Source organism: Malania oleifera, chromosome 8 (genome assembly GCF_029873635.1).
Source record: "Malania oleifera isolate guangnan ecotype guangnan chromosome 8, ASM2987363v1, whole genome shotgun sequence".
Lineage (NCBI taxonomy): Eukaryota > Viridiplantae > Streptophyta > Magnoliopsida > Santalales > Ximeniaceae > Malania > Malania oleifera.
The window spans coordinates 44,300,726-44,321,061 of NC_080424.1; the positions used below are offsets into that span (position 1 = coordinate 44,300,726).

General features: G+C 36.6%; 2 protein-coding genes across 3 annotated transcripts; one reads left to right on the forward strand and one right to left on the reverse strand.

Moving 5' to 3' along the window:
• Positions 1–404: 404 nt before the first annotated feature.
• Positions 405–19,284, forward strand: LOC131162088 (14-3-3 protein 7-like). Of its 2 annotated transcripts, XM_058118233.1 has the most exons (7): positions 405–685; positions 2,566–2,872; positions 3,352–3,439; positions 3,562–3,671; positions 17,224–17,372; positions 18,819–18,861; positions 18,963–19,284. In XM_058118233.1, exons 1-6 carry the CDS (start codon positions 577–579, stop codon positions 18,830–18,832), a joined length of 777 nt encoding a protein of 258 aa, XP_057974216.1. In that variant the 5' UTR covers positions 405–576; the 3' UTR covers positions 18,833–18,861; positions 18,963–19,284. The 2 variants fall into 2 exon arrangements, with proteins under 2 accessions (XP_057974216.1, XP_057974215.1); XM_058118232.1 differs by lacking the exons at positions 18,819–18,861; positions 18,963–19,284 and having other exon boundaries at positions 17,224–17,656.
• LOC131162090 (photosystem II CP47 reaction center protein) lies at positions 9,163–11,601 on the reverse strand. The gene has a single exon (XM_058118234.1). It carries the CDS (start codon positions 10,877–10,879, stop codon positions 10,340–10,342), a length of 540 nt encoding a protein of 179 aa, XP_057974217.1. The 5' UTR covers positions 10,880–11,601; the 3' UTR covers positions 9,163–10,339.
• Positions 19,285–20,336: the final 1,052 nt, after the last annotated feature.

Here is a 20,336-nt window from a genome sequence, read left to right on the forward strand (position 1 = left end):
GGAAAAATTTAGGTTTGCTCTAACATCATGTCAAATTATGAATGAAGGAATTTTCCTCAATATTGATTATTGAATATTATAAGGTGTATCTATACTTGAGCGAGAGAAAAAAATGAAAAGAAAAAAATGGAAAGTATATTTTGTTAATATAGAAAGTGTATATTTTTCGAATGGAAAGCATCTTTTCTTAGTTTATTAAATTTTGATTTTTATGTATTTTCAAAGAAAATATTTTTTTTATAATTATTTATAATTTTAAAAGAAATTTTAAAAAATATTTTTTAAACTGAATAAATATTTATTTTTATTATTTTTAATTTTTAAATAATTTTTTAGAAAAAGAAAAACTATTTTTCCACAATTATCCCTCGGTTTAATTTAACCTGATCCTACGGGAACAATTTGAAGTTCTCGAGTCCCATTGGGCCTCCTCCCTACTTCTATTGCTACAATCCCGAAAACATCGCAGACTGCGGACTCCACCCTTGTGGTTTTGTGGGAAACACTTTTCAACCTAATCCAACCTCTATAAATAATGATAATAATTAATACCCACACCGCTTCCTCGTACACTCCATGCCCGGCAACTCCCAAGTTCTTTCTTTTCACAGTGAGGCGATGGAGAGGGAGAGACACGATCATCTTTTTCAGGCGAGGGTTGCAGAGCAGGCTGAGAGATACCAAGGTATGCTTTCTTCTTACTTCTTAATCTCTTCTTCAAGATATTGTTGTTTCTCTTTCCATGATGGATGGGTGAGTAGCAATGCCAGTGAGGATGTATGAAGTTTAATTTTCTTTCTTCTTATTTATTTATTTATTAGCATTGACGAATGTTTTGAATGTTTCCTGACTCAGTGATGGGCGTTTTGAAAATATTTAAAACGTAATTTGTATTTCGTTATTTGGCAGATAGTTGCCATTGATTATAGGAACTGTGTGGCAGAATTTTCTTGCTCCACCCCCCCCCCCCCCCCACCTTTTTCTGGGTATGATATTTAGAAAAGGGAGAACAGAGTCATTGAGAGAGAACATCAAGAGACTCTGCTTTTTTTTTTTTTTTTTGATCATTGAGAAATATTTTAAATGTTTGAAAACTCATTGATGGGTGTTTTTTGAAATATAAAAATCGTCATTGGTAGTTTGGACTTTGACAGATGGATGCAATTGGTCATAGAAACTGTATTACAGAAAAATCTTGCTTTTTTTGTTTTTGTTTTTTTGTTTTCCTGGGAATGATTTCCGGAAGAGGAACTACCGAGTCATTGAGAAAGAAATTTATAAATTTAGGAGTTTGCCCTTTAGAAATAGATCAGCTATGGGTCGAGTAATAGTTTACTTGCAAAGGAAATCCAGAAAACATGTAGAAATAAACAGGAAGAACAACATCAACGATTCATGTAATTAGTAACAGAGAAAATAAGTAATAAATCTAATTTCCAAAATAGAGAAATGTCCTTTAAAAAAAATCAAAAGATAGGGACTCGCCCTGTTTGGTCTGCATAATGAAGTTGAAGAAGGAAATAAATCAAGAAAGGAATGGAATTACTTTTGAAATGCAATGGAATGACTGGGAATCCAATTTTAATTTCTTACTAGCACTTAGTATTCTTCAATTGGCTTGTATAATGGAATAAAAAATTAGTCATTTTTTTTTTAATAAAAACCCTTTATACATAATTATTTAATTTTTTATTATTGCCATTGTAATTAGTTGTTATTATTATTTACTCTTGTATTTTTATTTCTATTTTACAATAGTGAATTTTATTAGTCTTAATATTATTTTTTATTGTTGTTATTATTATTTTTTGTTTTTTATACTAATTTTTATCCTTAAAATAATAACTATTTTTTTTCTTACTTTTTATTATTATTGTTCTTTTTGTTATTATTATTTTTATAGTAATAAATATTATTGTCATTGTAATTATTATTAGTTGTTATTATTATTTTTATAATGTATTATCCTTAAAATAAGTATTATTATTATTTTGTCTTTTTTACTATTAATATTTTTCCTTTCTATTATCATTTTTTATAATAATAAATATTATGTTCTTGCACTTATTGTTAGTTGTCATTATTTTTATTATAATAGAAATAATAATTAGTTTTATTAGTATATTTAGTTATTTTTAGAATGTTTTTTATTATAAAATGAGTGTGATTCAATGGAATGAAAATCAATCTCAACCTGTTTGGACGAGAATCACAACTCCTCCATTCGCACAAATCGGAATACGATTCCACCTTTGACTCCGTAAATTAAACGCAAGAATTTGATTCCATTCCTAAACTTTGATTCTATTTCAAGTCTCATTTTGCAAACCAAAGGAGGGGTTAGGATAAGGATGTCACAAAGGGAATGGGAAAAACCGGTAGAACTGAGGAAATAAAACTTTAATTTAAATTTTGAATGCTAAAAAATGAGGCAGAGTAAAGAAGAAAGGGAAGAGAAAAAGGCCATTTCAATCTACACGATTGCTTGATGTAAATGTATATGATATGATGCGCGGCAAAAATGAGGCTAAAAACTGTTAATGGTGGGATCCTTTTTTGTTGCAGAGGTGATTGAAGCAATGAAGAAACTTGCTGAACTTAATGTGGAGCTGACGGTTGAGGAAAGAAATTTGATCCGCATCGGATATAAAAATGTCATTGGAGCAAGAAGGGCATCATGGCAAGCACTGTCTTCTTTCGAAAAGGAAGAGGAAGCTAAGGGAAGTCGAAAGAATGTGAAAGGGATAAAGGATTATAAGCGCGTGGTTGAAGTTGAACTTTCTAACATATGTAATGACATGTTGGCTGTCATTGATGAGCACCTCCTTCCTCATTCTCAAGTGACAGAATCGATAGTCTTTTACTATAAGTTGTGAGCATCATTTTACTCAACTTCTACTAATATTATTTTCTTAATTCTAAGAATTGTTGCACTCTTGGAGTGAGAATTATCTGTTGTAAGAGGGGCAATCATAATGCATTTAAAGTCTCACTTGCCAATAATAGATCTGCATGCAGATGGGGTGGATTGTTTTGACTGGGATCATGAAGCTAAATAAAAACAAACACAATAAACATTGACTTTTGCATCAATGCAGTACTCATTTGGTATTTTGTAACTTGGGCTTTTGCTGCAATTATTTTTTTTTTTCACTGGTTACATAATTTTTTTTTTTTTTTTTTGCCAATCTCTGTTTAAAATTTTATCAGGAAAAGAGCAAGTTTTATTCTTTCACTTATATAATTTTTATTATTATTTTTTTGCATTTAAGTCAGTAGTTCCTTTGTGTGTGTGCGCACACAGGGGTGCAAAATTAGTATTTTTATTTGATTCCTGCCCCTCCATGCTAGGAAAGGAGACTACTATCGGTATCTAGCTGAGATTAAAACTGGTGAGGATCGTAAGGATGCTGCAGATCAATCCCTTGAGGCTTATGAGGTCTGTTTGCTTATGATTCCTGTTTCGAAGCTACTTCAAGTTCTCATTATGAAACTTTATTTTATTGATTTTAAATATTTTTTATGCTTAAAATTACAATAGTAGCTTTTTTCCTCCTGCAGACTGCCACAAGTATTGCAGACTCAGATCTGGTCCCTACCCATCCATTTAGACTTGGGCTGGCTCTGAACCATTCTGTTCTCTACTACGAGATTTTGAATTCCCCTAAAAGGTACCTGCATCTCTCTCTCTCTCTCTCTCTCTCTCACGTGCGTGTGCATGCCTGCACACACTCACACATGTAAATGTCAGCAGAATGGAAGAATTTGCTGGTGTTAAACAGAATGAATTTGCTGCAATATATTCAGTATGCTTCATTTATGCTGTCTATATATAGACTTTACATGAGCAATAAAAGAATATTTTATGGTTACAAATAACAGTAGAGAATAGCAAATTGTAGCCTCTGCACTCTGCTGTGCCTTATCACATGGTATGCTGTCCTGTGCTTGGCCTATGCTGTGTAACTGATTTATCACTAGGAGCACATAGTCTAATTTTTCCCCTCAAGTCCAAGGGGGTGTCAACCACTTTGAGACTTGCTTTAAAATGATGAAATTTTTCTGCAACTAACGGTTTGGTAAGAACATACGCAAGTGATCTTTGGAGCTACAAAAGGAAATTCTGAGTGTGTTGGCAGCGACACGATCCTGAACAAAATGGTAGTCTATATCCATGTGCTTGGTTTTTGAATGAAAAACAGGATTAGCACAAAGGTATGTTGCACCAAGGTTGTCGCACAAAAGTGTTGGTGCTTGAGGTAAAAACAGACTAAGTTCTTTGAGAAGAGTTTGAAGCCATATCAATTCAGCTGCCGAAGATGCCAAGGACTTGTATTCAGCTTCTGTAGATGATCTAGCTACTGTTTTCTGCTTCTTAGAGCTCCATGATATGAGATGGTTGTCGAGATAGATGCAAAAGCCACCGGTTGATCGTCGATCATCCGGACAACCACCCCAATCCGCAGCGGAATAAGCTTGAAGAACAAAACTTGAATGAGAAGCAAAAAATAAACCATGGTTGATTGTACCCTTGAGGTATCTCAAGACCCTTTTCAGTGCACTCCAATGAGTAAGTTTGGGTGAGTGCATAAATTGACAAAGTTTATTCATGGCAAATGATATATCTGTGCAGGTGAAATTGACGTATTGAAGACCTCCAACTAAGCTTATGTAGACAACAGGAATCATCAAAATCAGGTGAATCAAATTTAGAAAGCTTGAGGGATGCAGCCATTGGTGCGGACATAGGTTTGGATTGAAGCATGTTGCTGCGAGTGAGTAAATTTTTAATATATTTTCTTTGGGAGATCAACAAACCATCCGTGGTATGATCAATGTCAAGACCCAAAAAGAAAGACAAATTCCCAATATCCTGAATAGGGAAGGCAATACGCATGGCAGCAATCAAAGTATCAATAACAGAGGAGTTAGACACAGTTATCACTATGTCATCGACATAGACAAGCAAGAAAATTCTAACAGCACCATTATTGAAAATAAAAAGTGAAGGATTAGCTTTGGAGGCGAGAAATCCATACTAAAGTAGCCAGGAACTGAGTTGATCGAACCAAACCCATGGAGCTTGCTTCAACCCATAAATTGCCTTGTTGAGCTTGCACAAAAATGTTGGATGAGCTGGGTCCACAAAGCCCTAAGGCTGCTGCATAAAGACGTCATCTGTAAGAGTACCATGCAAAAAATCATTCTCAATATCTAACTGGCACAATGCCCAGCGCCGAGACACACCAATGGACATGATGAGACGAATTGTCGAAGGTTTAACCACGGGACTAAATATCTCGTGGTAATCATGTCCAGGCCGTTGATGAAATCCTTTGGCCACTAATCGGCCTTTCATCTCTCAAATGAACCATTTGCATTGGTCTTGGTGCGATATAGCTAGCGACACCCAATAGTGTTTGAAGAGGGAACAAGTGGCACAAGGGTCCAAGTATGGTTGTGAGTCAAAGCAGCAATTTCTGGGGCCATTGCCACACCAATCCGAAAATTTTGAAGCCATTGTGTAGCTTGAAGGCTCATCGAAAATAGGAACAGTGGTGGTGAGACACCGGTGAGCTGGGTTAGGGCATAGTACCATTAGAGAACACTCTAGGGCAGGAGGAATTTTTTTGGGCACGAGTTATTATGGGTGACTGAGGAGGGACAAGGATTGGAGGATCATTTATGGGGATGGAGTTGGAAGAAGGGGAGGTGTTTGATGTTTGGTGAGATTGGGAGGTAGAAGAGGGTGCAGGAGAAGATATTTGTGGTAGTGGACTTGGGCTTGGGTCGAGAACGGAAGGTGACTGTGAGTGAGGTGAGCTAGCAGGAGGTAAGTGCGGAGTTGGGCTGAGTATTGAAGGTGATAGAATGGCTAAGGAGGCCTAAGTGGAAGGAGTGGACTGAGAAGAGTTTGTAGGCCGTGATGGAGAAGGTGTATTGAGCAGAGACTATGCAACAGGAAATGAGTTTTCATCAAAAGTGACATCACGTGATATGTATAGTCTATTGTTTGAGAGATCTAAACATTTGTATCCCTTGTGGGAAGCACTATAGCCGAGGAATAAGCAAGGAGTGGACCCGAAAATTAAATTTGTTTGAGAGGTATGGTCAAAGGTTGGGCCAACAAAGGCTGTAGGGGAAATTAACACCGAAATTCCCAAATCCTGTGAGAAACAAAGTAAAGAGAAACACACACGCCAAAGAGAAATAATCACACGCACAAGAAAATATTTACGTGGTTCGGCAATTTTGCCTACGTTCACGGAGTTGCAAAGATTTCACTATTATCAAGGAAGAATACAAGTGTTGCAGTACAGTCTCTCTCACTCTCAACAAAGAGAAAACTACGTGCACAAACCCTAATCACCAAAGAAAACAACTTTTTGATCGTGCACACAAGGACTCATGCACTTCTACACCACACTAATCGCATAGTTGAACTTTGATTTATATATCTTAGGGTTTACAATGTCAGAACTTTCAAAATTGGAAAGTTCTGCCAAAATCTCACACAGAAGATCATCGTCATCGACCTAGTTGCACCCTTGATTTCCCCTGGTTGTGCCCAAGTCGAGCTTCGTGGGAAATCAGGAACTTAAACTTTAGCATCCTCGACCTAGTCATACCATTAAATCTTGCTGGTCGAGATGATGGTCGAGACTTGCAGGATCTCGATCTTCAGGAAAGTTCAGGATCTCGACTTGGTCTCCCTTCAGGGTCTTCCTTGTCGAGCACTTGGGCGAGACTCTCAGAATTTTTGGCTCAGCCAGGCTTAGGGCCGATGGATCAAACACAACTAGGCTCCACAAAGCCCAACAAATCTCCCACTTGGAGACTAATTCAATCACCAACATCAATTGCAATCCTCCAAAAGAACGACCCCTCATCCCTGCAACTCATCCTCCTGTCCTCAAGTTAGAAGGCCAATTGAAGCTGCACACAGTTTTAGCTTCTCAATAGTGACACCCTTAGTCAACATGTCTGTCGGGTTCTTAGATCCACAAATCTTCTCAAGTATTACTAGCTTATCTTCAATAAGGTACCGAATAAAGTGGTATTTTGTATGTATATGCTTCAACTTTGAATGAAAAGCCAAATTATTAGTAAGAAAGATTGCACTTTGACTGTCACTGTGTAGAATGCCCATCTCTTGCTTCGTACCTAAATCATCTAAGAAACCATGTAGCCAAATCATCTCTTTTCCAGCTTTAGTTGTTGCAACATACTCAGCTTCTTTAGTATACAAAGTAACAATCTTTTGTAGATTTGAAGCCCAAGATATGGTTGTACCACTTAGAGTAAGTACAAATCCAGTAGTAATCTTTCTACTATCAATATCACCAACAAAATCAGCATCTACATAACCTTGCAGTTTCAAGCTTGCACTTGTGAAGCAAAGACATGTATCTGATGAACCCCTCAGATATCTCAGAATCCACTTGACTGCCTCCCAATACTGCTTTCCCGGCCTACTCATGAGTCTGCTCACAACTCTCACTGCATGTGCAATGTCTGGCTCTGTACACACCATAGCATACATCAAGCGGCCAATAGCTGAGGCATAGGGCACCTTGTTCATATGGTCCCTTTCTTCTTCTGTCTTCGGTGACTGTTCTTTTCTTAGCTTGAAATGACTACCCAAGGGTGTGCTCACTGATTTAGCTTCATTCATGTTGAACCTGCTGAGAACTTTCTTCACATACTCTGATTGTGAAAGCTGCAATGTACCATTAGCCTTGTCTCTAATGATTCTCATACCAAAGATTTACTTTGCAGCTCCCAAATCCTTCATTGCAAACTGTTTTGACAATTGCTTCTTCAGATTATTAATCTCCTCAATGCTAGACCCTGCAATGAGCATATCATCTACATACAACAGTAAAATGATGTAAGAATTGCCAAAAAACTTAACATAGCAACAGTGATCAGCTTCACATTTCTTGAACCCAATTATGTGCATAAAACTATCAAATTACTTGTACCACTGTCTTGGAGCTTGTTTTAGTCCATACAAGCTCTTTCTCAGTTTACAAACTAGATTCTCTTGTCCCTGAACAATGAACCCTTCTGGTTAAATCATGTAAATGTCTTCCTCCAAGTCACCATGAAGGAATGCCATTTTCACATCTAACTGCTCAAGATGTAGGTTTTTTGTAGCTACCATTCTCAGTACCTGTCTAATTGTTGACATCTTCACAAATGGAGAAAATATTTCAATGCCCTCCTTCTACTGGAATCCTTTGACAACTGATCTGGCTTTGTAGCGCTTGCTACCATCATGCTCATTCTTTATTTTGTATACCCACTTGTTGTGCAAAGCCTTCTTTCCTACTAGCAAATTAGTCAGTTCCCATGTTTGGTTCCTCAACAAGGAATCCATCACATCCTTCATGGCTAATTCCCATTTGCTTGAATTTTCATCCTGCAAGGCGTCATCGTAACACTCTGACTCACTACTATCAGTCAACAGGAGATAATTTAGAGCGGGTGAATAACGTTGTGGAGGTCTAATGGTCTAGGAAGATCTACGGACTTCAGCTACAGGTGTACTCTAATCTACCTGTGACTCTACATTCTCCTTGTCCTCTTCACCCCTTTGCTAAACTCCCCCCTCCCCCCCTGAGAACCATATTTAAGAATTTCATCTCGTACAGCTCAAGCCGAAACACCCCAATACTGGTTGAAACAAACATGTAATAGAAAGTTTGAAACTTCTTAATCCTCTGATTTAATCTTTTCTCTAAAGAAAGGAAGGAATAAAAATCCGAAAGCTCTTCTTGGTAAGGATAATGCCAAAATATCAAGTCGGCTTATTCGACTTTATGTTGATCATTACAGGCCTCTTGAATCTTCTCTTTCCCTATTTTTTTTCTTTGATTTGTTTTTTTTTTTTTTGTATATAACGCGGCTTTACTATTGTTTTTTTTATTATTGATAGGAATTTCTCTTTTTAAGATCCTATTAGTCGATTGAAACCTCAGATTCATACTAGAACCACGATGATTCAAGAAAACCTCCAAGCTAAACCCAACCAAAGATTCCCTGAGTAAAGACCCTTGGATCATCGCTTAACTTATTCAATGAATAGATAAAATGACTAAAAATAAAAATGGTCTTTGGGTCAAAATAAGCATAAACAGGAGTTTGAAAAAATAAAAATCTTTCGACTTACAATTTCTACCTCTTAAAATTTTTTTTGGAGTTTGGGCGCAGGGTCTGAATATTAAGTATGAATCATAGTTCAACTATTTCTTGATCTATATCATATACTCCGTGTTCCAGATACTAGAATGAATATCCGACGAAGTAGAACCATCTCTATCAAGATGATAGATCCATTCTGTGTATTATCAATAGAATCAATTCTAACAAACAAGTCACACACTCATATTCCAGAAATACAGAAACACAAAAATTCCGTGGTCGAACTACCAAAATAGATCGAATGGACTAGAAATACGAGACCTAAATGATTCACTTTATATTGAAAAGCTAGGACTTTGCGATTCTTGTGGATCTAATTCATTGAAATTCCATCCAATAAAACAGAATAATTATAAATTTCCAAAATAATAGCTAGGAATATTGCAAATAAAGTCATTGCGACACCCATCAAAGGAGTAGTTCCCTATCCAGGAGCTACTTTACCATATTCTGAATTCAATGGTTTTAATAAATCCCCTATACTAGTTCGTCTTGGACCAAATTTAGAACTACCCTCAACGGTTTGTGTAACCATAAATCCTATTGTATTCATTGAGATCTGTTGACTTTGTATACCATTCCGTTGTAAATAAACGATCTTATCATAGATCTATTGGAGTCTTAAAATTTTATAATAATGGAAACAGAAACCCTAGTCGCCATCTTTATATCTGGGTTACTTGTAAGTTTTACTGGGTATGCCTTATATACCGCTTTTGGGCAGCCCTCTCAACAACTAAGAGATCCATTCGAAGAACACGGGGACTAGTTGTTGAAGTAATGAGCCTCCCAATATTGGGAGGCTCATTACTTCAATTGAGATTGAGATTATGAAAAATCATTTCATCTTTTTAGTTGGAACTTTAGGCGGTTCTCGAAAAAAGATAGCGAAAAAAAGTATTCCGAGAGTCGAGACTAAAAGAAATGTATAAACCAATGCTTCCATAGATTCGATCGTAGTTTTCAATTATAGCTTCCATACCTGTTAATTTATTTGGGAGCATTTTCGGATGAAGAAAGAACAAGAGTCAAAGAAAGGGCGATGATTCAAATCAAGATTTCCCTGGTACTGGTACCCTATGTCAAATCGCTCAAAGAAAATAGAAACAAAAGATACCAGAGTAATGTTGTCTCAGACTACTTGTTTCCTTGTAGTTGGATTCCCAAGTTTTTGGAATGTGCCAAATTCCACTTGAGCATCCAAATCCGGGTCAATACTAGCAAAAACATCTCTAAACAAGGTTCTAGCACCATGCCAAATATGTCCGAAGAAAAAGAGCAGAGCAAACGAAGCATGTCCAAACGTAAACCAGCCCCTTGGACTGCTACGAAAAACCCCATCGGATTTCAAAGTAGCACGACCTAATTCAAAAATTTCACCCAATTGAGCACGTCTAGCATATTTTTTCACAGTAGCAGGATCACTATAACTGACTCCATTGAGTTCGCCACCATAGAACTCAACAGTTTCACCTACTTGTTTGACACTATGTTTCGATTCTGCCCTTCTAAAAGGAACATCGGCTCTAACAATTCCGTCTCCATCTACCAAAACGACTGGAAATGTTTCAAAAAAAGTAGGCATACGGCGTACAAAAAGTTCGCGCCTCTCATTATCTCTAAAGATAGGGTGTCCTAACCATCCAACAGCTATTCCGTCCCCGTTGTCCATTGAGCCTGCTCTGAATAATCCTCCTTTTGCCGGATTATTGCCAATGTAATCATAAAAAGCTAATTTTTCAGGAATTTTAGACCAAGCTTCTGATAAACTTTGATTTTCGGTTAGCCCAACACCAACTCTTCGATATATTTCTTGCTGGAAGTATCCCTAATCCCATTGATAACGAGTTGGACCAAATAATTCAATCGGAGTAGTTGCTGAACCATACCACATAGTTCCAGCAACAACAAAAGCTGCAAAAAAGACAGCAACAATACTACTGGAAAGGACGGTTTCAATATTTCCCATACGTAATCCTTTGTATAAACGTTGGGGCGGACGGACACTAAGATGGAATAGGCCTACTAATATGCCTAATGTTCCTGCTGCAATATGATGAGAGGTTATTCCCCCTGGAACAAAAGGATCAAAACCCTCCACACCCCACGCTGGATTTACAGATTGAACCTTTCCAGTTAGTCCATAAGGATCGGAAACCCATATTCCAGGACCATACAAACCTATTACATGAAATGCACCAAAACCAAAGCAAGCCACCCCTAAGAGAAATAAATGAATTCCAAAGATCTTGGGCAAATCCAAAGAGGGTTTTCCTGTACGTTCATCGCAAAATATTTCTAGATCCCAATACACCCAATGCCAGATAGCTGCTAAAAAGCACAAACTGGAAAATACAATATGTGCCCCAGCCACGCCTTTGTAACTCCAAATACCCGGATGTACTTTCAGTCAACTTATCTAAATTAACAAACTCAGATTTCTTCTTATCTATCTCTGTGACATATGACACTATAATTGACTTGTCCTTGTACATAACCTATTCGTTAAAAATCACATTTCTACTTCTAATGATTTTCCTGTTTGTTGATCCCAAAACCGATAGCCAAATTTTTCATCACCATAGCCAATGAAAAAACATATTTTAGACTTTGCATCAAGTTTACTACAAGTATTGGAATCAATATGAACATAGGAAACACAACCAAAAACTTTTAAATGAGAAAACTTTACCTCTTTAGCGCTCCAAACCTCTTTAGGAAATTTGAACTTCATAGGAACTGAAGGTCTTCGATTTATCAGGTAAGCTGCAGTACTAACAGCATCAGCCTAGAAAGTTTTTGGTAGTCCAGCATGCAACCTCATACTCCTAGCACGCTCATTGAGAGTTCTGTTCATGCACTCAACCACACCAATGTTGCTATTGTGTCCCAGGAATGGTCTTCTCCATTTTGATTCCATGTGCAGCACAATACTCTCTGAACCCTCCATCTATGTACTCTCCTCCATTATCTGACTTCAAACATTTTACTTTCAAACCTGTCTCTGTTTTAACCATAACCTTCCACTTCTTAAAGCTCTCAAATACATCATATTTATTTTTCAGAAAATAAACCCATACCTTTCTGGTTGAGTCATCAATGAAAGTGATGTAATACCTTGATCCTCCAAGGGATGCAACTGGAGAAGGCCCCCACAAATCAGTATGCACTAACTTCAATTTTTCAGCCTTTGGTGTCCTTCCAGTTTTCAAAAAACTCACCCTTTTCTTCTTTCCTAAGATGCAGCTTTCACACAAGCCAAAATCAACGGACTTCAATTCTTGTAGTTTCCCTTTTGATAGCAGCTTCTTCATCCCTTTCTCAATCATGTGACCAAGTCTGTGGTGCCATAAGCTTGTATCAGTACTAGCTTTAGCGACTACAAGTGTGTCTCTTGGACTTGAGGTCATATATAGAGTACCAGTTTTCTTTCCACAAGCCAATACTTAGGCTCCCTTTATAACCTTTCGAGTACCATCGGCAAACAACATTGCATGCCTTTCATCATCAAGTTGTTCAACTGAAATCAGATTCCTCCTTAGGTCAAGATTATGTCGAACCTTCTCCAGTAGCCAAATAGAGACAACAACATCCGGACGTTTCCCATACCCACAACATCCAAGGTTGTGCCATCAGCCAAATACACGTTACCAAAATCACCTGCAACATAGTTCTATATGATTTCTTGGTGTGAAGTGGTATGAAACGAAGCTCCTGAGTCCAAAACCCAATCATCAAGTGGACTGCCTATTGCAAGAATAAAGGATCCTATACCTCTTCTGTTACGGCATTAGTAGAATCATCTTCATTCTTCTTCTTAAGGATTTTGCATTGCCTCTTAAAGTGACCCATTTTCCCATAGTTCGAGCATTGTCCTTTTTTTACCATATCTAGATTTACTTCTGTTTCTATTAGAATTTCGGGATTTTAATCTGCCCCGATTTGAATTTCTGTCATTACCTCTGCCTCTTGTCTCAAGGTTTAGAGAAGAACCAGATCTTGAGGTTTCACCTGCATGTTTTTTGCGAATCTCCTCAGCCAGAACTAAATCTCGTATGTTATTATACTTCAGTTTTTCTTTTCCTGTGGAGTTGCATACAACAATTCTCATTGCCTCCCAACTGTTTGGCAACGAAGCCAAAATGATCAGTGCACGGATCTCATCATCAAAATCAATTTCTACAGATATGATTGATTTTTGATGGTGTTAAACTCGTTTAGATGTTGTGCTACTGATGCATTCTTTGCCATTTTCAAATTGAACAGTTTCTTCATCAGAAGTACCTTGTTGTTTACTGACGACTTTTCATACATACTAGACAAAGCGTTCATTAGATCTGCTGTGGTCTTCTCCTTTTACAACATTGTGTGCAACAGACCTAGACAAAGTTAATATGATAACTCCCAGTGCCTATTTGTCAAGGAGAGTCCATTCCTCCTCCTTCATAGTTGCAGATTTTTCTCCTAGAAGCGGCAGATGCAACTTCTTCCCATAGAGATAATCCTCTATTTGCATCCTCTAGAATCCAAAGTTCGTGCCATCAAACTTTTCTATTCCAGGCATTTTTCCTGCTTCCTCTGCCATTGCTCCCACTCAAACCTAACCCTAGGCTCTGATACTAATTGTAGGGGAAATTAACACCAAAATACCCAAATCCTGTGAGAAACAAAGTAAAGAGAAACACACACACCAAAGAGAAATAATCACACGCACAAGACAATATTTACGTGGTTCGGCAATTTTGCCTACGTCCACTGAGTTGCAGGGATTTCACTATTATTTGGGAAGAATACAAGTGCGGCAGTACAGTTTCTCTCATTCTCAACAAAGAGAAAACTACGTGCACAAACCCTAACCACCAAAGCAAATAGATTTTTGATCGTGCACACAAGGACTCACGCACTTCTGCACCACACTAATCACATAGTCGAACTTTGATTTATATATCTTAGGGTTTACAAGGTCAGAACTTTCAAAATAGGAAAGTTTTTCCGAAATCTCGCACAGAAGATCGTCTCCGTCAACCTAGTTGCACCCCTGATTTTCCCTAGTCGCGCTTCGCGGGAAATCAAGAACTTAAACTTCAGCATCCTCGACCTAGTCGCACCATTAAGTCTTGTTAGTTGAGATGATGGTCGAGACTTATAGGATCTCGATCTTTAGGAAAGTTCAGGATCTCTACTTGGTCGCCCTTAAGGGTCTTCCTAGTCGAGCACTTTGAGCACTTGGGCGAGACTCTCAGTATTTCTGGCTCAGCCAGGCTTGAGCCTATTGGCCCAAGCTTTCGCTCCATGGATCAAACACAATTAGGCTCCACAAAGCCCAACAAAGGCAACCAAACACCTTCAAAAAATTGTAGTCCTGTTCATGATTATAAATCATTGAATAAAAAGATTTATGATTTAATGTTGGAGAGGGGAGATGATTTATTAAATAAACTATAGTTTCAAAGGCATCAGCCCAATATGAAAAGGGAAGAGATGCTTGGGCCAAGATGGCAAACCCGATTTCAACAATATGGTGGTGCTTTCTCTCAACAAGCCCATTTTGTTGATAAGTGTGAGGACATGAAAGGCGACGTTAAATTGCAAGTTTTTGACACATGGCGGTGATGGGTTTAAATTCACCACCCCTATCAGTTTGTTAGGTTATTAATTTAGTGTTAAACATTCTTTCAACAAAGGGTAAAAATTTGGAAAATATGTGAATAACATCATATTTTAGTGTAATGGGGAACAACCAAGTGAATCTGGTATAGTGGTTGGTCCACAAAAGAAACATAGTATTTATAACCCAAACGGGATACATAAGAAGATGGGCCCCAGAGGTCCGAACAAACTAACTCTAAGGGCATATGATACACGACCCGACTTGAAGGAAAGGGAAGCTGATGTGCTTTCGCAAGTGGGCAAACCAGGCATTTGAAAGAGGCTTTGGAGGAGCAATACGTCAAACAGTTGTTGTGCAGAACACGATGGATGAGAGCAAGGGAAGGATGACCCAATCTGCGATGCCACTGTGGAAGAGAGTTTTTCTGACTAACATGGGTGGAAGGAGAAGATGAAGTGGTGGTAGGAAACACGTATAACCCATCACGAGTTGGCCCGGTGAGCAGCGTTTGCTTCGTCTGCAAATCCTTGACAGAGAAATGTGATGAGTGGAATTTAAAGAAACAGTATTGTCAATGCAAAAATGAAGAATAGAAATAATATTTTCGGTAATCGATGGAACATGAAGAAGCTTTTTAAGGAGAAAAGAAATGGAAGAAGTAGGAAGAGAAGAATCATCAAAATTTTGGATGGGGAGTCCCGAGACATCGCCAACCCTGATAGTGTCATCACCACTGTATTGTTCTGATGAGATATTCAACTTTGACAGTTCATTTGTGATATGATTAGTAGTAGCAGAGTCAGGGTACCACACATTGTCTGAAGATGAGCTAGGAGCAGTGAAATTTGTAGGGAAATGTCTAGGAGAATCATATTGATAAGAATGATTGAACGTGTTTCGGCATTGGAATGCCACATGCTCGATTTTGTTGCAAACTTGGCATGTTCGTCGTGGCGATGTGTTCTGCTGGGATGGGTTGTGAGAACCATTACGATCACCACGATTGTTGTAGGAATTTCTCCCATGTCCATGGCCCTGCCTCCCATCTTGTTGAAAAGGACGACCTTGTGTACCAGTAGCAGAGCTGAAATTTGCAGAGAAGTGAAGAGGAGTTGTGATTTTGGTAATATGAGAGAGTCTGTTCTCTTGAATGAGAAGAAGTTGATACAATTTATGGTGGTCAAAGGATCGGCTCTGGTTGTAATGGAGGTTATTAAGGGTTCATAAGAGGGTCCTAGGCCATTTAAGAGATAGGAAACAAGCTCTTTATCAGAGAGAGCATTTCCAGTTGCAGCAAGAGAGTCGGCTAGAAGTCGAACTTTCCCAAAATATTCAGAGATGGTTTGTTCGCTGCGAGAGAGATTGGTGAGTTGAAACCTAATCTGAAACTCCTTTGCCTGTGAGTGAGAGGAGAACATGGAGGAGAGGGAAGACCATAGTTCTCGGGATGTGGAAGATGAGAGCTCATGAGCTAAAATGGATTCTGAGAGAGAGGAGAACAGTACACATAGGACCAATTGATCAGTAAGTCTCCAGGATGAGAAAGCAGGGTTGGGTTTGGGTATAGGATCTGTGTGCATAGTGAGAAATTCAGGTGGGGAAGCAAGCGAGCCATTAACATAGGAGAAGAGGTCTTGACCCCTCAGGTAAGCTGTGAGTTGAACTTTCCAGAGGAGATAGTTTTCGGTGGTGAGTTTGGTGGTAACAATATGAGAGAATGAAGAAGCAATGGAAGGCACCAAGGGATGGGATGGAGAAGATGACTCCATGGATCGAGGACGAGCTAGTCTTTCTGCTCTGATACCATGTCAGCAGAATGGAAGAATTTGCTGGTGTTAAACAGAATGAATTTGCTGCAATATATTCAGTATGTTTCATTTATCAATACTGTCTATATATAGACTCTACATGAGGAATCAAAGAATATTTTATTGTTACAAATAATAGTAGAGAATAACAAATTGTAGCCTCTGCAGTATCACATGGTATGCTGTGCTTTGCTTGGCCTATGCTGTGTAACTGATTTATCACTAGGAGCACATAGTCTAATAGTAAACACCCACACACAGTGTTACAAGATTCTGGCTTTATTAGGCTTAGAACAACAACTATGATTTGTTTAGTTGGACCTGCCAATATCTAAAAATCTAGGCTTTTTTGGGTGCTTGGTTATATTGTATGCGCTTGTGAATATTTTCATGTCTGCTATTCTTTTGTCTTAACATCCATAGAGGGCAAAAAAATGTAAAGCCAATAGATTGATAGGTGAAACAAGGGGCACTGTTTCTGTTAATTAATCCTGAATCCCATTCAAATTGCTTACATATAGCATAGAGCTATAGTTTTATTTTCATTGTATTATGCTGCCTGAGTTTGTGTTATGTGACTGTTTTTACCTTGTACAGGGCATGCTCTATGGCTAGACAAGCATTTAATTATGCACTTTCAGAACATGATACCCTCAGTGAAGAATTTTGCAAAGACAGCAATCAAATCATGGAGCTTCTAAGGGATAATATCGCATTATGGTCCCAAGATCTGCCAGATGAAAGATGTACGTACTGTTTCTCTCTCTCCCTCTCTCATAGTTGCTTAGATTACACCCTCTTGAAGTGAATAATGTCAAGCAAGGAAATGTATGACCTTATTAATACCATTTGTTTTTATTTTATGCTAAAAATATTATTTTGTTGCATTACACACTTTTTTTGGGGGTTACAAGGAAGCACAAAGCCTGAGTAGCTTTTGCAATTTTTTCAAATCAGATCAAAGATCACTTATGGAAAAAGTAATTTTTTAAATTTTAATTTTAAAAGATTTACAAAAAAAAAAAAAAAATTGACTAATTTTTCAAATCTGTGTTATCCATATAAAGTAAATGGATAACAGTAAAAAGTTTTGGCACTATTTGCTTGTGCAAATAGTTCTATTTTTCATTTCTAACTTTTTAAATAATTAAAAAATTGCAACCTTATTTTCCTATTCCCAATTTATATAGAAAGTTGGATAAACATCTTTTTATTGTTTTTAAAATTTTTTTTATTTCTTATCCAACGTTTGGGAGGATGGGATTATAATCTTGAATTTGGGTTTTTGTGAATTTAAACTAAATATAGTATAAAATTGTGTTGAGTTTCTTTCAAATTAACACAAGTCCAAATCCAAGCCAAAAAATTCATGCTCTCACTTATTATCTTATAATTAGATTTTTTGAAAAATTGAAAAACAAGTTATCTTTTCTGTAATCATTTTAAAATGAAATCAAAAATTGAAAACTGTTTGGCACAACTAAATAAATTCTTTATTTTTTGCATTTTTAGTCCAAATCTTGAAAAACTAAGAAATAAGTAAAATTATTTATAAAAAACTAAAAATAGAAGATGGTTTCATAGCTAAACAAGTCTTGATTCATATGCATAAAAGACATCGAGCTCCCCCGAGGTTACCTGAGATTTGAAAAATTCCAAAGACTGAGGTTTCAAGAATTCCATGGACCTCTCCTAAAATTTGTCAAGAGACACAAACTTCCTCTTAAAAAAAAACAAGTCTTTTAAAAGATTTATCCCAAAATTCAAGTGTCAGAGGAGGTCTGTGTCACTTTTGGAATCTCAAGAGAGGTCTAAACTGAATTTTGGTGTCTATTTTTTTGTCATATCCCATGGGAGGTCAATACCTTTTATCCTATATATAAGAGTCATTGATCTGGTTAGTCATCTTGAGAAGTTAGCACAAATGGCATTTTCTTGGTTTCCCTAGTTGTCCAACCATATGCAAGCTACATTTATGAAGGAATCCTACGTGATACTCTGCTTTCTAAGGGCTATTTTGTTTGAAAAATGCTTTAGACCGGTGCACATGTTTTGTTTTCTGAAGCCATTTGGTTTTGCTCCTTTGCCATCATTTTATTGAATAATCTGAATCAAAAAGAGGTTTACAAACAACGGCTTCCTCATTCAAATAATTGTAGATGTTTTCATGTTGAAAATATCTGTGTTGGCAGGTCAGCAATCTTAAAAGGTGATGAACATGGAGTGTCCATACTGGTAAGAAATTCTAACACTTGGGTAGTTAGTAAGCTGCTTTGCTTCAGATTATGCTCTCCTTCTCTTTGTGGTTTCCTTGACCATTGTCTCTACATTTGCAGAATTTTTTGGATGCAACTTAGAACTTAGAAGGGAGCAATTCTTTGAGGCAGTGCTGTGCATTTTTTATGAGAAACGGAGCTCGTGCGATATTCTTAAGTGTGATATAGGGTTTCTTTTTTCGGATAGATGCGGGTTTTTTTTTTTTTTTCCCAATTTTGATAACAATTTTTTCCCCCTTTTAGATTACGGAGTTGTGTATATATATTTATATATATAATCTCACAGTTGGTGGTTGACATGCCTTTTTCTTGGTTTGAACTTATAGGTTTTTCATTTTCGTATTTACTCTCCTATCCTATTGATGAGAAATTATTGGATAAATCGAGTTTATGCTTTTTGATGACAGTTTATTGCTAATGATTTTCTACTTGGGCGTGTCTGATGTGTTGTAAACTTGTATGTCACAGGATTTGTGATGCCTTTATTGAAACCAGCTGTGGGAGGTCATTAAGGATTTAAAGGGAATTTTCACTGAAACAAACAATTTAACTTAGAGATGGCACAAGCCCTGTGACATACACAAGAGCCATTCAGGACACTCATTTCCTTTCATGCCCACTTCAATTTTGACTGTACACTTAAAAGGAATTGCTTTGTATCCCTATCAAAAATTAGAAAAATTGAAGCTATAAATGAAAACTAATAATTAAAAACAAAAAATTGAAACTAAAAATCAGTGACATGCTTAGTTAGTATTTACAAAATTAAGAATAAATTAAAAAATAATTAAAAATATTTATTTTCATCTTTAAATCAAATAATATTATAAAAGTATGATTAAAATTATAAAATTTCAAAATAGTACACATTAAAAAAATACTATAATAAAAATGAAAAATATTATAATTATTTTTCTTAGTTGTTATACTTTCAAATTTTACTTTACAATAAAATGTATAACAGTTGAAAAATAGTAAAAATATTTTGTAATTGACTTCAAAATATTTTGTAATTGGTTTTATTGTTATTTTTTAAAATTTATGAATATTTTTATTTCAATTATATTTAAATTCATATGATTATTTTATTTTTATTTTTATTTTTATTTTAAAGTGTATAAAATGAATGATGTAATCCATAATAACTATTTCTGAACATTAAAATTTCTAACAATAAGTTATCAAAATAATTAAAAATCATAAAATTTGGTTTTTCTTTTCCACAAATAGTAGAAAACAGAGAACAAAAACAAAAAACTGGTAACATAAACAACAACAACAATAACAACAAACCAAGCCTTAGTCCCACTAAGTGGTAACAGAAACAAATGCTTTTTTGTATCTGTTTTTTATCACAACTAATTTTTGGAATAATCTAGTACATATGATCTCTAATCCATCATAGGTAGGTTTATCTTCATCAGAACTTACCTC